The sequence below is a fragment of the Gordionus sp. m RMFG-2023 genome, chromosome 1 (assembly GCF_954871325.1).
Source record: "Gordionus sp. m RMFG-2023 chromosome 1, tfGorSpeb1-WG-v2, whole genome shotgun sequence".
In the NCBI taxonomy this organism is placed as follows: domain Eukaryota; kingdom Metazoa; phylum Nematomorpha; class Gordioida; order Chordodea; family Parachordodidae; genus Gordionus; species Gordionus sp. m RMFG-2023.
The window spans coordinates 51647277-51665928 of record NC_088775.1 but is presented as its reverse complement, the minus strand read 5'-3'; the positions used below and the strand labels follow the sequence as shown (position 1 = coordinate 51665928).

At 31.2% G+C, this 18652-nt stretch overlaps 1 protein-coding gene across 6 annotated transcripts in view; it reads left to right on the top strand.

Annotated features, from left to right (window-relative positions):
• The window catches only part of LOC135922250 (electroneutral sodium bicarbonate exchanger 1-like), a 138745-nt gene that overhangs the window by 41266 nt on the left and 78827 nt on the right, over positions 1-18652 (top strand). For 5 of the 6 annotated variants that reach the window (XR_010570813.1, XM_065456660.1, XM_065456663.1 and 2 more), the window contains one exon: positions 6310-6360. The exons of the other annotated variant lie outside the window; for it this stretch is intronic. Coding sequence is in view for 4 of the 5 variants with exons in the window: in XM_065456660.1 (XP_065312732.1) it covers positions 6310-6360 (51 nt within the window). In the remaining variant the exon portion in view is untranslated. The remainder of the gene's footprint in view (positions 1-6309; positions 6361-18652) is intronic. 6 annotated transcript variants of the gene reach the window in all.

Sequence of the window (18652 nt, the reverse complement as noted above, 5' to 3'; positions counted from 1 at the left end):
CAATCTTAAAAATGTGAAATGATATAAAATAGATTATATGCATAAGTCAATGCCAACTGTCATTTATAACTTTCCTAATTCATCCTGCATTCATAAAAAACCACATATTCTAAATGAAACATATTTTTAGATGAATCTACCGATGAAAGCTGTGTGAATTTATAAGATTTTAAAATTATACCAATATCAATATTATCAAAATAAAATTTTAAAAAATAAAACAAATAACAATAGCAATATTTTGAAGTTTTGGAAGCAGGAAAATTTATTTCCATTTTTGAGAACATTAGAGAGTAAAATTTTGTCAGCCCTGGCAAATTCGGCTTCTAGTGAAAGGTTATTTTCTGTAGCCAATCGCCTATTAGAGGAAAGGGGTACACAATTGAAATAAAAAAAAATAGACATTCATCTTTTTCCAAGTAAAAATTTGGATTTATAATATGTATATAATTTTTTTATTATGGATTATGGAATTAACGAAATAAATAGAATAAATTAAAAAAGTGTAAAAAATTATAGCATTAGTTTTGAAAAAAAAACACCATGAATTTTCGGGCGTAAATCAAAATATTGCCTTTCGTGAGCGGGCGGGTCGGGTCGAAAATTTCATAGTGGTAAGCGTGAATGGGCGTGAATATTTTCATTGCCACATTTATTTTTTTACATTTAATTTATATAAAACCATTTTTTCGAGTATTTAATGATTTAAAAAATATAAAAGCAATACATAATAAATATCTCTAAAAAATAAAATTTTCTGGTGTCAGCCAGGCGGCAAAAAAATATAATTCAATTGCTTTTTAAAAAAAAAATTCCGAATCCCCTTAAATATTTTTTTTAAAAAAAATTATTTTTGTTATAAATATCTGAACCATAACCGTAACCGAACATATATAATTATTTTTTGAAGGAGTAAAAAGAACCTTTATAAAAAACGGTTATTTAAACAGGTTCAGTTTTTATATTTTAGAAATGGAAATAATTTGAATATCCAGAATTATATAAACGTGCTCTTATAGTACTGGCGGTTCCCGCAACAAGTTTCTGTAGAAAGGGCTTTTTTGGGGCTAAAATTTGTTTTATCGTCACGAACAAAAAGGAATCTTTTTATACTTGAAAATATATTACTTATAAGTTTAAATAATATATTAAAAATGAGTTATTTTGAATCTTATATATTTTTTTTATATATAATTCATAGATGCTTGTAATAAAAATAAATTAGAAAATGGTGTTGCTTCAATAAAAAAAAAATTTCTAACCGTAATGAACCTTTATAAACCTTTATAATTAGCTGAACGAACCGAACCTTTATAAATTTCTTCTCAAGAACCGTAACCAAACTGAACCGTTATAAATAACGTTTCGGGTCTCTGCATAAATCTTCAACGAAATGTCTGCCATATTGCATTGAATAATTGTTGCAATAATTCGGATATTTTATAATTATATTTTTTAAAACAAAAAAGCTTAACCTCATCCCTTTTCATTTATTATATGCCTTAATTTTATACTATTTAGTTTTTTATAAATTCTTTTTTTAAATCCCTTATTTTGGCCTTTTAATATAGTGCCAACCGCAAAAAAGAGAAGAAAAAGTAATATATTCTAATATTTTTTAAAACCTCATCCCTTTTCATTTATTATATGCCTTAATTTTATACTATTTACTTTTTTTTAAATTCTTTTTTTAAATCCCTTATTTTGGCCTTTTAATTATATGCTGCCAGCCGCAAGAAAAGAGAAGAAAAAGTAATTATATTATTTATTTATTTTTCATGGGGATTGGGAATATTTTTAAAAATTTTTTAAAAAAATATTTTAAAAAAAAGATCCCGAATTAAACGTGGGGATTCAAGATCTTGAATCTTCACGTTGGGATTTCTAATCCCACGTGATTCCATATCCCAATACGACATATATATTAGCAACTCTTCCCATTAGTAAACTAATGAGAGAACATTCTCTTTTTAAGAAGAATAACAGCCCTGCAGAGGTACCATTTGCAGGGCACGGCCCGGATTTTTTTTAAAAATATTTTACAGCCCGATTCAGGGGTTTTTATTTTAAATTTTCAGGCCCTCCCCGGCTTTGTTTTAAATAAAATTTTAGGCCAGGCCCAATTTTTTAAAAATAAATTATATTACTTTTTGATTTTTATAGCTAATAATAACGATTTCAATTATAGGCTGTTTTAAAATAACAATCTGGCCCGGATATTTTTTTTAAAAAAATTTCAGACCTCGCCCGGGTGTTTTTTTTAAAAAAAATGGCCCCGGCCCTGGTATATTTAAAAAATTACCCAGGCCTGCAGGTCTCTGAAAAACATACCAAGAAGTACAACTTTTGAAAGTAAATTGAAAGGTTTGGATCTTTTGAATATTCATAGGCATTTGACGACAAGCAAGGATGAGATAATTGAAAAATTAGCTCAATCCCAACGAGATTGGATTTTACATGTAAATATATAACATACAAAATCCAATTATTCCTAAGAAACTCTTTATGTATTAATTTATATTTCCAAAATTTAAATTTTTTATGTATGTAAATTTTAAGGGCTCTAAAAATTCAAATTTCTATTTTGGGTCATTTAAGTGATTCATATAATGGTTATATTCACTTTATATTTTATAATTCACATTTATTTTATAGTTATACCGCCAGTTATATTGGTTTAATATTTTTTAATTCACATTTATTTTATAGTTTTTTATTGACAGTTTATACATATAATTTTTTTGTAATTCACATTAATTTAAAATTGTATATTAGAATTAGTTATTAGTTCTAATAATTTTATGCTTGATATTATTAAAAAACAATATTTCTTAAAAATTTTTATTATCCCCCCCCCCTCCCCCCCAGACAAAATTCCTGCGTACGCGCCTGATTGGGAAAATGAGTATTTATTGTGATCTAATCTTGCCTTTTTAATAATTTTCTTTTCAAATGGATTCAAATTTTAAAAATAAAAAATCTTATCCTATAAAAATAGTTATTTTTATAAAAAGGGATCCCAAAATTTATATCGGTGTCCATCTTGACATTCATATAATCCATATATAGAATTCTGGTTTGTAATTTTTTTACTTCCCCAAAAATTTTAAAATAATTTACTTTATGTATCTCCATTTCGTTTAAAATTACTGACTTAGCGATAAAAAAAATATATATAGAACTTGCGATAAGATAATTATAAAATAAGTGATTTTTAAAAATACATTAAAACATTTGTACTTAATCAATTGAAATATCGACCTATCTTAAATCGAATTATTGACTAATATCGGCACCAATCCGATACCGATATTAGTAAAGGTATAACTCAAAGTAAATAAAAGTATGTGAAGAACAATTTCTATTTTCTCTTACATAAATATTAGTGTTGTTAAAAGTTACTTAGAAATATAACTAGTTACAGTTATTAGTTACATTGGTAAAAATGTAACTAGCTTTTAGTTACAGTTATATTTCAAAAGTAACTAGTGACATAATAGTTACTTTATACATCATTCATAAACACATTATTTACTTACTGAACGCATTTATTTAATATAAAAAAATTAGGATATAATAATTAATCAATTATTTGAAAAAATATACAATTTATTTATATAAAAAAATAATTAAACCAAAAAAAATATCGGAAAATTGAATATATTTATTAGAGACCTGCAGGTCCGCCCCTAAGCCCGGTCCGGGTACACAGGCTGGGACTTATTTTAATTTTTTTAATATACTCAGATCGGGCTTGAAATTTAAAAAAAAATATCCAGGCCAGGCCGTATATTTTAAAACCAAATATTTGAAATCGCTATTATTAGCTATAAAAATCAAAAATAAATATAATATTTATAAAAAATCCGGGCCGGGTCTAAAAACTTTTCTTATTAGTAAGTAATGATTACTAATTTAGTAGTTTATTCAAAAAATATTTAATTTTTAAATAAGCTAAGTCTTTGTCATTCCTTATACTAAGTTCTATGATCGAATTTAGTAAAATTTAAAAAAAAATACATTTATATGTAATTCCATAAATATTACCAGCAACTTGAGGGCAAAGAATATAGAATATGGAATATATTGTGCTAAATAGGTAAAGAAATATAATATTAAAAAATAGGTTTATTAAAAGCAATATAACAATTTAAGAAATGAAAATCTATTTGGACGGGAAATTATATTATTGTTGCATATCCTTTGTGAACACAATCAAACATTTAAACAAAATTTTAAATTAATATATTTTTAAAAAAAATTAATTTCCTTGAATCGGACTGCCCACATGAAAATTTTATTGTAGTGGACAAAATTAGCTTTACCCACCTAGGTTCACCCATTGGAGGTGAAAGTGCTATATTTCATTTCATATATGAATTTCTTGTCAAATTCAATAGAATGAAAAATATTTTAAAACATTTACCTCTGATCAGGCTTTTTATTTATTCAAATATTTTTTATTCATTCCTAAAATTTTACATGCCTTTCGTTTAAAATAATTTTCATGTACCTTTAAATATTATTTTGAGGTTCATTATAAAAAATACTCGAATCTATTTTAAATATCAAATTCTCTTAACTCTTCAGTATAGCTGCCCTTCCACCAAAGCTAGGTGGTATAGGTATCCATTCCCCATATCTTTAAGCATTTCAGCCTTTTTATCCTCAGTTGCTAAATTTCCATACACACTTGGAGACTTGGAGATTATCGGATCCACATCATATGGTAACATCAAACCTCTGGAGCAAAATTTCTCCAAGCCGCTCATATCCAAATTTAAGACAAATAGACTGGAATTTGCCATTGATACAGCATTGCGTTGAATACTTACACTTCAAAGCTGTCATAGAAAATCTCCATCGCTCTTTCTCCCCTAAAACCCAACCCCGATATACAGAATGAAAACAATACGACTCTTTTGCTAGATCAAATAATTCCAGCCTCAGCCATATGCCATCTTGGCTACGAATGGTTAGAAACTATATCTAGTTCTAATTTAGGCTTGTTTAGAAGATATTAGAATAGCTATAGGTCTTCGTTTTGTGAAATCGTAACGCCCACATTATGTGTCCCTTGTGAAACTCATATCGAAAGACTTAGACACCCCCCCACTCGTTTTTCAAGCAAATTATCCAGGCACTATGCCATCGATTTGATCATCAATATAATCTGGAAATTCGCAAATATTCCTTCTACACTGGAACCTTCTGGCTTCAGCCCTGATAGAATGACAATAGTCCCGTGGAATCAATGTATGCCCCTCGCTTGGGATTATACATGTGTAGATCGTTTTGCCAGATCTTTTTATTTCAACTCTATCACAAAGCTGAAAATACAAAAACAAATAAATATAACCACCTTAAATCTTTTGTTCGTTCAGGTAGTCTCAGACACTTGTGGATCATTTGGACCCCAAGCCCTAAAATTATTCAAAACAATATGGCAAAGGTTACGTTTAATCACAGATGATCCAAAAAGGCATCTATCTACGACAAAGAATAAATCAAAATTTGTCGATCCAAATGTATATCTATACATATGGGTCATTAAGCCCCGCCGACCAAACCTAAATACATTATTTTATTTTATTTCTCTTCTTTTAATTATATATTTTTACATAGAATATAGATATAGTATAATAATTTTAATTAATAGTTATGTTATTTTTAAAAAAAACATTAAAAATAAAATTAATTACTGGAATAAATTATTTAGATTTATACATATATATTTTTTTTAAAGTAACTAGTTACTTTTGGCAGTTACATTTCAAAAAAGATAAGTTACAATTTTTAAAATATAACTAGTTATAGTTATTTTTTAGCAAAAATGTAACTAGTTACTTTAACAACACTAATAAATATATATAGTCTGCAAAACAAGTCCGATAAATCGAACTTCTCCAATACAAAAATTTTAAGTTGAAAAATAATTATGATAGGGTTAGGTCCCATATTAAGTTTTTGCTAATAAAATTTATAATTCGGCTTATTGTTGCGAAATCTGCTAAATAATTTTGCTTTAATTTCAAAGTTTATGCCAAATAACTGTTCAGCCTCTAGGTTAAACTAAAAATCTCCGTTAAAACTTGGGTTTACTCTAAAAATTAATCTCGGTTTCACTAAAATGGCTTAAACCTCTGTTAAATATTTTTGAAGTTGGTTCGAGTTAGGTCATTTACTAACACCAAACGGGCCCCACACTATCCAATTTTTAAAAATGATTATACTTGGGCCGATGTTGCAGTCCTGTTCTATTAGCCCTTGTTTTGATTATATGTTCTACATATTTTTTTATATGGTTAGGTCAATTCCAGCGAAGAAAACCAACCGTCTTTAGCCCAACAGCAGCCTAAGGTTAACCCAATAACACTATTTAATCATATTTTTAAAATATAATCGAGTTGAGAAAACGAATATTTTTTTAAAAAAAATATTGAAACCACCATTTAACATTTATTTATAACCATTGGTACAGCCAGGATTTATTCAAGAAGTGTGTGGGGGGGGGGGGGGGGTGTTATCAATTTTTTTTTGAGGCTTAGCTTCCAAAACCCTAGTTGCATGACCCTTCGAAAATTCTGATTAGGTAATTTTTGTTTAAATATTTCTTATTTATCTTTAGTTATTTTATTTTTGCCTTTTAAAATATGTAAAATCTTTTTATGATCTCCATGAAGTTGGCCGAATAATTGGAAGCACTAAATCTAAAATCTATGGCAATATTTCGTGTTTTAATGTCTGTGAGTACTATAACCAGTATAAAGAAAAATTATTAGCAATATAATTTTTCCCAACCTTATGATTAAAAATAGACTGAATCATATTTAGTGCTTACTATTATCTTGATCTGTTTGGTAGATATATAAAGGAAAATGTTATTAAAGAAATTAGAAAAATTGGCATCATCACATAATGGAAAATATACATTAATAACCCTTCATTGCGCGTATCAATAAATGATATAATTTTTTTTTAAAAACTTATTTTTGTAAAAACAATTTTTAAACCGTAAAAACAATTTCAGTGTGTGTATTTAAATACACAATGCCTGTAAAAAATATAATATTTTTTTTCAATTTTAAACCTATTACAAAATAAAGACATATTTTATTATTTGATAAATAATATAATAAAACAAATTTATATTAATTTTCATGAAATAATTTAAAACAATCGTTTTTTGAAGTAAAATATAATAACACCTTGGTACAAATCACTTTAATAACCAATTTATACCCAGGGTTTTTACATCGAGTCTTTTTACTATATTTTGTCCAATGTGCTATTAAATCCTGTCTTATTTCTTTACGCGGAATAACTTGTCGGCTCCTTGCGAGAATTTTCTTTATATTTGGTGTCAATTGTCTACCCTAGCATTCATATTTTTGTTACATTTATAGAGTATCTCTGTAATTGAAATTTTAAATGTTAATAATGGCATCTGTTCTTTTACCTGTAACTTTAAAGCTACAAAATCTCGTCTATACATTAACAAAGAATTTATTAGCATCATGTCAAGTATATGGAATACTATACGGTGATATCATTTACGTGATCTTATGTGAATTATATTTAAAGCTATCAATGAATCCATTAAATCTACACCTCCCATATTTTTATTGTAAACTTTTATAGCTTCCGGACATGGAATTTTAATTTTCCGTCGCCTTTCTAAACCTTTCACAATCTCCAACAGGGTAACTACCTATATACGTAATTAGAATTATTACACACCTATTATGATGCCATTAAGTAGTAATTCTATACCATTTATTGTTGCCTTCTCGATAAAAGATCCACGCTCCATCTTTATGAATTCTTTTTCAGTTAAAACTGACAAAGCTCTCGCTGTAGCAATACTATAAATTTCTTTTTGGGCTAGTAATATTTGAAGTTCCATATGACAGAAACAATTATCAAAACATAATTTAAAATTGGAATGTAGTGGTATATTTACCAATAGTTGAAATAACGCATTTTCGCTTGCCCCGATATCATCCATTTACATATTCAATTTTTCCCGTTTATTTTATAAAATTATAAACTAGCCCTTCATCATTGTATAATAGAAATGCTCTATATCCCCATTTTTTTGGATTTTGTGGATTGTATTGTTTTATACTCCGTTATATGGTATAATTTGTTCGTCCACACAAAGCTCCTTCATAGGAATTTCTTTTAAAAAAAAATCGGAAATAAGAAGAGGCCGGATTTTAAAAGGATCATAATTTGTTGAATCTGGAGTTGGTGTAAAGGCATTATCATTAAAATGGAGCGAAGCTATTATTTGTTCCCATCTTTTCTGGCACATTACATTAGCAACTGATGATTGCCTTGTATTTGCTCACTAATATATATTGATCTTGGAAGCTTTATATAAAAAATAATACCTATAAATTGCTCTAGTTCATTTTTATTTATATTTTGAGGAGAGTTAGGATTTTTTTGAATGGCATTCAAGTTGGATTGCTTAACTATTATATCAATTACCTTCTCCAGAAATTTTATATAGTAGGAGGTTGGGTTCATAATATTTACTGACATATTCTTTTTATGGGAATCATCATGGGCTTATTGTTTTAGAATCTTTTCATTTAATTTTTCTATAATCTTTCTGAGTCATTATTGTTTGCTCATCACAATCACCTAAATATATATATATAAATTATATTTTATAATTTACCTATACACTCTCCCAAAATCCTATTTCAGCCTCATCGTGGCGGGGGAGTGGCAACGTTTGGCGGCTAATGGCTAAAAGGTTCCCTATGAGCTGGGTCTAGAATAGGATCACCGTCTCCTTGACGGGGTGTAAAAACCACTTAAAGAGGTTGATGTCAGGAAGGGCATCCGATTGTAAAAACCTTGCTACAAAATTTCCCTATGGTTACAACAAAGCATGGGCGGGGTGCAGCCCAAAGTACCCCGTAGGCCTCCTCATCCGCCTACGACAAAAAGAAGGATGGGAAACCTGGTGGAACCAATATTCATGAAAATGAAACTTATGACGGCCATAAACGACCTGATAAAAAGTGGAGAAACCAGTTTACGGGTGATCGAGTTAGGGTCGCGATGGAATGTTGGGAGTATGACGGGAAGAGCAGGAGAAGTCGTCGATGTATTGCACAGAAGGCATATAGATGTGTGCTGCATATAGGAGACTAGATGGAAAGGAGATGGGACCAGAATTATTCGCAAGACTAGCGAAAGTATAAATTCTTTTGGCAAGGAGGTAATGATGGTAAGGCTGGACTTGGGGTATTGGTTGCGGAGAAATTGGTAGACAAAGTAGTCGAAGTGATAAGGCTAGACAACCAGATAATGGTTATCAAGATGATTTTTGGTAGAAAACTATATAATATTATCTCGGCATATGTTTCTCAGATTGGAAGAAGAGAAAGATATATTTTGGGACAGTCTATTGGGGGTGACATCGAGACTGGCAAATAAAGAGGGGATTATCCTGGCTGGTGATCTTAATGGACATATGGGAGCGAGTAGTAAGGGTTATGAAGGAGTACATGGAGGGTGCAGTTACGGCATGAGAAATTTGGAAGGAGAGAGGATTTTAGATTTTAGTGATACTATGGATATGATTGTCTGTAATACAATGTTTAAGAAAGAATCAGAAAAGCTGGTGACTTATAAGTCGGGTAGTACCAAAAGTGCAGTGGATTACTTGTTATTAAGGAGATGTGATCGATGTATAGTAAAAAATGTGAAAGTGATACCGGGAGAGGAATGTATAAATCAGCATCGACTAGTTGCAAGAGATCTCACTCTTAAAGGTGCCAGGATCACTAAAATAAAGTTTGTCCCAAGGCTGAAGGTTTGGAAATTGAAGGAGGAGAGTGCTAGACGTCAATTCAATATGGCATTGGTGATTAGGGAGGCGGAGGTGGCACAAGCATCTGGGGTGAATGACAAGTGGGAAGCCATGAAAAAGCCTGGGTAATGACAACTGAGGAGGTATGTGGATGGACAAAAGGGCCGCCTAGACATAAGGAGACTTGGTGGTGGAACCCGGAGGTAGCGAAAGCCGTGGATGAGAAACGGAGGTGTTTCAAAGTATGGTATAATAGCAAAGAAAATAGTGATAATGATATTTACAAGATGGCTAAAAGAAATGCTAAAAAATTAATAGCGAAGGCTCAAGAAGAAAAAAGACATGAGTTTGCTAAAGAAATGGAATGCGCTAATTGAATTGGAAATATGGTTCAAATGGCAAAACAGATGTCAAAAAAAAGATATAGGAAAAATGGCGATTGATGGTAGTGGTATTAAGAACACCTGGAAGATTTACATGAAAGGACTTTTGAATGAAGAAAATGAATGGGATAATAATAATATTAGTTGTGCAAAGGTAGAAGGTCCAGGGTGTAAATTTGGCAAGGACGAGATAAAGAGAGCATTGAAAAAGATGAAGAAAGAGAAGGCATCGGGTCTAACGATGGTGGTATCAGAGATGTTTAAAGGTTCTGGTGATTTAGGGATTGAATGGTTAATGAATTTAGCCAATCAAATTGTCACAGAAGGTACTATTCCCGAGGACTGGCTAAGAAGTATAATTATCCCAGTATACAAGAAAGGTGATCCTTTAGATTGCGGGTCTTACAGAGCTATTAAACTCTTGGAACATGCAATGAAAGTATTTGAGAGAGCATTAGAGAAGCGGTTAAGGGTACAAATTAAAATTGATGAAATGCAGTTTGGTTTTGCATCGGGAAAATGCACGACAGATGCAATTTTTGTGGTGAAACAAATTCAGGAGAAGTATCTTGCGAAGGAAAAGAAACTCTATTATGCGTTTGTTGATTTGGATAAAGCATTTGATAGGGTGCCGCGTGAGATTACTAGATGGGCCTTGAGAAAATCAGGTGTGGAGGAATGGTCGGTTACCGCAGTGATGGCAATGTATGTTAGAGCACAAACAGCAGTACGGGCGGATTATGGTGATAGTGACAGCTTTGAGGTGAAGGTAGGACTTCATCAAGGATCCTTGCTGAGTCCATTATTATTTATCTTAGTAATGGATGTGGTGGCTAGAGAAATGCATGAAGGACTTCCCTTGGAGATATTATATGCAGATGACCTTGTATTAATGGCAAACAGTGAGGGAGAATTGAGGGATAAAGTTAGTAAATGGAAGATGACTATGGAAGCAAAGGGCCTGAAAATGAATGCATCAAAAACAAAGGTGATGATTGGTGGGGAAAATCTAAAGATGGAGGAATCCGGTAAGTGGCCTTGTGGTGTATGTGGGAAAGGAGTTGCTAGAAATTCTATCCATTGCACCAGATGCCAGAAATGGGTACATAAAAGATGTAGCGGGAAAAAAGGTAGTTTGATGTTAGAAAGAATGACCTTTATTTGTAGAACATGCATGAAAGGAATACATAATAATGATAACCTAGAAAATGGTGGTCTGGATATTGGCAATGGGTTAACCCTAGAAAAAGTGGATAAGTTTTGTTATTTAGGTGATATGCTAAACGCAGATGGTGTCGATTCTGCCGTTGTTGCAAGAATCAAACAAGCTTGGAAAAAGTTCAGAGAGATGTCGTCTATTCTTACAAATAAAAAAGTTTCTCTGAAGTTATAGGGGAAAGTTTACGTAAGCTGTGTGAGGAGTTGTTTAGTTTATGGCGGTGAAACATGGGCAATGAAAGCGTCTCACGAAGCCAAATTAGAAAGAACAGAGATGAGGATGGTTTAATGGATGTGTGGGGTATCTCTGAGAGAGATAAAAACTAGCAAGTAATTGCGAGCAAAATTAGGTATAGAAATGATTGGTATGGTAATGCGACGAAATAGACAGATGGTTTGGGCATGTGGAACGTATGACAAGAGATGACTGGGTAAAGAGATGCACAATGATGGAAGTTGGAGGGTCAAGACTTATAGGAAGACCAAGATGACGTGGACAAATGTGATAGCGGCGATGAGAAGCATGAATCTTACAAGTATTGATGCTCAGGACCGTCAAAAATGGAAAAGAAAATCAGAGGGAAAACTGGCCTACCCGGGTAACCTGGAAATCGCCATAAAACGGAGAAGAAGAAGAAGAATAATTTACCTATACAATCAACATATGCTGATCTTGAATCAAGAATTTTCTAACTGATGAACCACTAAGGTTAGAATTAGAACTATCTTCTGGAATACAGTACATTTTGACTATAGATATAAAGTAAAGAACATTTATTAATATAAAAAATATATTCGAAAAACTCAAATTCATTAGTATTTGTGAGCATTATGTATCATACCTACCTTAAATTTTAAATCTATTTATGAATATAACAATATATTTATATATAAAACATATTTTACCTTTATTTAATAGGAATATTAACTTCCTGTTCCTTAATCTATACAAGAGAAATATTATTTTAACTTATCCTTCACTGGGGAAGCACCCAATTAAGTGGCTTCCACTACCTAGCAGAGGGCGTCTCCAGTGCAGGGAGTTTGCATCCACTGATTGGAGGTAATTTACCTTATTGTCAGGGCCCATTCAATTAAAGAGTGATGATGGTACCTCTTGTGGATAAGCCAGGATCCACTTAATGACAGTAATTTACCCTACTGTCAGGGTTCCTTTAATTTAAGAGGACTGTAGAGAGTAAGTATAAATTAAGAAGTATTATATACTAATATTTTTATTTTTTTGTTTTATTTTTATTTATTTATTTATTTTATTGTTATTTTTTTATATATATATTAATAATTTATTAACAATATTGATTTAAATCGTATTGAACATTTATATATACACTATTGAATTAAAAATATATATTAAAAAACAAATAAGGTTATATTAAAAATTAAATTTAAAAATAATATGTATATAATCTATGAAAAAAAACATAAAAATGAACTAAGCGAAAATAAAAATAAGGGTACATATCTCTCTAGAGAAGAGTGAATACTTAAAAAGGGAAATCTGCTGGCGAGTAAAATCTTTCATTGGGATCCCTGAGATCACTCTCATTTTTTTTCCTATGAATTTAATGAAATTGAGGGCCTCACTTTCAAACATGCCTAGGGTATTAGTAACGATTGGTAAGAACACAGTTTTGGTGAGACCAGCATATTTGTTTTTTTAAGGATTCCTGCACTTTTGATGGCCGAAAATGAGAGGTTAGACTTTGCTGCAAAATCGAAAAAGATAAAGTCCCAAGCGAGTTTGAAACCATTAATCCAGGGGATGAGGGATATACCATAAGGGCGTATGGCATTTTCGTTTGGCCCACTGGTTCGAGGGTTGATGGAATATTAACTTTTTAGGGCAGTTAGGAGAATGTTGTTTTAGATTTATGACAAGGTTGTCGTCTATGGGAGAACTTGCAGTGCAAGGTATGGTAAGCTTTCGATTCGATGGGCTGGCTAAGACGATGAAAATGAGGGGAACTACAGCTTTACAGCTTAGAAGAGGGCTGTGGAAATACATAGCTGCTCATCAGTCATGAGGAGGCAACCATTCATAGTTATCAGGCAGCGTCTACATGACAGGATTTTCACTGGATGCAAACCTAATTCAAAAATCTATGCCTACCCCCCCCCCCCCCGTTTATAATGATAACTTATGCAAGTTATATATTATTTTAAGAGAGGTGTCATAGGTAGACAAATATATAAATTAAGTTTGATGTGAGCAACTGAAGGTTTATTGTTACCTGGGCACATAAGCATTATAACAGTATGAGCAGTTTTTCCATTTGATAAAGATTTTGTTGACTTAAGAATATTATTGTATTTAAAAGTTATTAATTTTATGTATTTTGCTGTAATTTTGGCTGGGCATATAACATCTCTAAGACCATGTTTAATAATGAGATTATTATTTATAGTATGAATTGGCCTATAAAAATATGAAAAGTTTTTCCATTTGATAAAGGTTTTATAGTCTTAAAAATATCATTATATTTAAAAGTTATTTATTTTGATCTCCAATTTTGGCTTCATAAATTTAATTTTTTTAAATATTTATTATAAACAAGTTTAAATATATAAAAAAAATCAATCTTAATTAATTAACATTCCCCTTCTTCTGAAAATACCTTCTCATAATCCATCTGAGCTGTCATAAAAATTTTTCATTCAAATCTGTTCATTTTTATTGTTCAAGTCATCGTAATCGTTGGCTTGATTCTATCACGTTGGTTTGTTAATATCGTTTCGAGTAGGGGAGACCGGGGATGGTTGGGACACTTTTCGTTCAAACCTTAATAATTTTAATATTAGTAGACTAATCTGAATAACTAAAATATCTTCTGAATCCCAAAAGTATAGGCTATTTGAAATAATCAATATATATTTTATGAAGATTATATTTTTTTAGAATATTAAATTTAAAAAAAAAATTTTTTTTGTCCCAACTATGACAGACTCTGTGTACGTTGGGACACACATATGTGATAGTTGGGACACTCGTGAAATAGAGGTCTAAATAAATTTAAAATCAGTAATCCAGTAAGACTAGAGACTATGACACATATGATTTTATTGATAATATTATAATTCATAATCAATAACTATATAAAAAAAATTTTAGCAAAATTTAGGAAATTAATTTTGGCGAAAAAAAAATTGTAAAGAAAAAAATGTAAAAAAATTTTTTTTTAATCATAAACATAGTGAAAGATAAGTATTTAATTATTTATTATTCACAATACTAAATTAATAATAAAATTATAAAATTGTTTATAAAATGAGCTAAAATGGCGTGTCCCAACTATACTATGACCGAGCCCACTAACTTTATAAATATCATCCAAAATCATATTAATTCATGTTTATTGATTCTGAAAGTTTGCCAGATTGGAAAATAGGGTTTAGGCTTTCCTAAAATCTATTTATTATGATTTTTGAAGCTTTATTTATAAATATAAACGATAAAGTTTGCAAATATTTTTTATTACTTTTGGTATGCCAAAACACATTTTCTTCTGTAAAAATTAAAATACTAAATATTTTTCAAATCTTTTTTAGCCAATCATGTATGACAAAATTATCTATGTTAGGCTCAAATTTCCAGTCTTATAAAATAATAGCTCAAATTATAATTAGAATGTCCTAACGTTCCCCTGTACTCAATGTACCCCGGTCTCCCCTACGTAGACTTGTCGTCAATCTCCGTCGTTATCATTATCAATTTTACAAGATTGTTATTATCACCAGTTGTAAAATTATTATTATTAAATAGGATGTTGGAATGTAGGAATAATTAGAGAATTGATATGTTAGAATAATAAAAGGATCATAAATCAACAAGATTATTATATAATATTTTTAGCGTTTTCATCTTTTTTTTTATTTTTGCATTTTAGTATTTAAATTATTTTTATATTTTGCGTTTTATTTATATTTTAGTTTGGCGTTTGAATATATTTTTTAATAGAATGTAGTATTTATTAAGTACTTTTCCAAGTGTTTTATGTACTGAAATCTTATACATGTCTCATCTATGGTCATGATAAAATCTTTATACCTCTCGGGTTTTTTTGATGCTCGAACCGGTCTTGGCGGTATTCGAATAAGACTCGGTGTTGAAGTACTGACAACATCCTTTCCCTTGAAAAAATCCTCCTGAACGTGATCATTAATGGTCGTGTCATATGATCTTTTTTTTATTTGATCCAGATGCCGACTTAGGATGCGGATACCTGTGCCCACTTCATATAAAAGGTCGCTATACTTTCGTTTTATAGTACCTTTATCCCATTTGTTTTCGCCAAATACTTTGAACCATACTTTATCCCTTGAGTTAATGATCCTATTCGGAGAAATAAATGGTCTTAGTTTTAATATCGTCATTAATAATAGACATAGACTTCAATAAATCCCACTTGGTTCTAGTCTCGTAATTGAACATTAATTTGGTGGGTGGAATGCCCGTAGTCGTATTAGGTGTGTTTCTGTAATTGAACAAAAACTTCTCTAGCGCTATATCAGCACCTGTGTTCTTGTCCTCCATATTGCATTTCATACTCAATTTGAATACACCTGTCCATTTGATTGTTGGTGGTAAGCTGATGTTAGTACATGCTTTATACCGTGATCATAACAAAAATTTTTAAATAATTTGCTGGTAAAATTAGTGCCGTTGTCTGTAACGATGGTTTCTGGTATCCCAAACAAGCTTATTATTTTCATGAGCTCTTTTAATGTTCTCTCGGGGGTTATAGATTTCATCGAGGTGATAATGGGATATTTACTGTATGTATCCACTATTACTAACCAATATCTTTGAAAAAATGGACCTGCGTAATCTATATGTAATCTTTCGAGTGGTTTAAGTGTTGAAGCCCATAAATGTTGTATGGTTTTCGGGTTATCTGACCACATATTGATAATTCACAGTTTTTACCTTTAAATCTATTTCAACATTTATGCCATGCCGTGGTTTTTCCTGCTCCCAAGTGTCCGGCATGTAGATCCTGCAGTATAATTTTTCTCATATTATTAGGAATCTCTCTTTTTTCTGCCTTGTAGAGACGATTTTTTACTATACTTAGTTCATTTTCTATTTTTTTTATAAGTCGTGTTCTTTATTGAATCGCTTTTCCTCACATCGTTTATAACCTGCGATAGTACCTTGTCATGCATGGTACCCGCTGCTATTTTTTCGAAGTTCAACGGTACATCCCATAAATTGTTTTTGTCCACTTCTTCTAGCTCGTGTATTGTTTCCTCAATGTCTTTCAAGGGTAATCGCGATAGGCAATCAATCAGGTACTATATTGTGTTTACACGCCCTATGTTTTATATCAAAATTGTACGCTCCTAATGCTATATTCCATTTCTGCGGCCTCACATTGACGTATCTTCAAAGGCCTCTTGAAAAAATGTATACTAGCGGTTTATGATCTGTTATAATTGTAAAAATCGTTCCGATCAAATATTCTTGGAATTTTTTTATGGCAAAGATAATAGCTAATGCCTCACGTTCGATATTAGTGTAATTAAACTCTGCTTTTAATAATGCTCTTGATGCAAATGCGATGGGTTTCTCTTTTCCATCGGTATCTAAGTGAAACAGAACTGCTCCTAATCCCTTCTTAGAGGCATCGGCAGCTATGCCAATAGGCAATTTAGGATTAAAAAAAAGCTAATGTCGGAGGTTGAAATATCAATAGTTTTGATAGCTTTTCTTGTGTTTGTCATTCCATGACTACTCTTTTATATTTATCATCTTGTATAGTGGATCGGCTAAATGCGCGAAATTGTTTAAGAATTTTCTGTAGTAACTGGCCATGCCTAGAAATGTTACGAGTTCATCATGTGATTTTATAGTTTTAATTTTGTCACGATTAGGGTGTATACCCTCTGCATCGATATCATGTCCAAGAAACCTAACGTTGGTTTGCATAAATTGCTTTTTGCAAAATTTTGCGTGAGACAATATTTTTATATTCTTTCAAAAACTTCTTCTATATTTTTTTATGTGTGTTTTATTGTTCTCACCTGTTATTAAAAGATCATCAATGTAAAACACATCCTTCATATCTCCGAATATATTATCCATAGTCTGCTGAAATATTGCAGATGCGGTTTTGAGACCGAAGGGCAGTCTGGTAAATCTGAAATACCCTTTATGTGTAGATTTGGTTAGTGTGTCCCTTGACTTTTTGTCTATCGGCAATTACAGAAATGCTTGCTTGAAATCAATTTTGCTAAACTTCTTCCTTTTTGACAATTTCACAATAATCATTTATCCTCGGTATGGGATACTTGAAATCTTCGAGCGCCGGATTGACAGTGTCTTTGAAGTCGGCACACAGCCTGAGACTTCCGTCATCCTTAGACTGGGGTTAACGGACTAGCCCAGCTTACATCTTTTGCAGGCTCAATTATTTTATCTTGTATCCGACCAAAATTTATTAAAATGTAATAAGATCCCCCATTTATTATTTAATTTAATATGTTTACGGAATCACTAGTAGTGTTGTTAATTGGTTGATTGTGTAAAACCGGAGTTTGGGTCTAAAAAATCGACTAAACCAGCTCTGAGCACGAACCCCGAGCACATACCCAGGGTTCAGACACGGGGGGGGGGGGGGTGTATAAAATATTTTTTTGATATGGGTATCAAAAAAAAGGTAATTAAAATATTTTTTTATTGCAATAATAATAATCACTCATAGAGGGCAAGTCTAAGTCTTGGGGGGGTCAGGAATATTTTTATCAACACAAAATATCGATATGGGTATCAAATAAAATCTAATTTAAATATCTTTAGATTGAAAGTATTCATTTTTTATCTTGATGGGTGTGACTTGGTCTGGGGGTGGATGAAGGGGGGGGGGGTGTAAAAAATATTTTTTTTTGATATGGGTATCAAATAAAAGGTAATTAAAATATTTTTTATTGTAATCATAATAATCACTCATAGAGGGCGGGTCTAGGTCTTGGGGGGTCAGGAATATTTTTATCAAATCAAAATATCGATATGGGTATCAAATAAAATCTAATTTAAATATCTTTAAATTGAAAGTTTTTATTATTTATCTTGATGGGTGTGACTGGGTGGATGAAGGGGGGGAGGGTGTAAAAAATATATTTTTTTGATATGGGTATCAAATAAAAGGTAATTAAATTATTGTAATAATAATAGTCACTCATAGAGGGCGGGTCTAGGTCT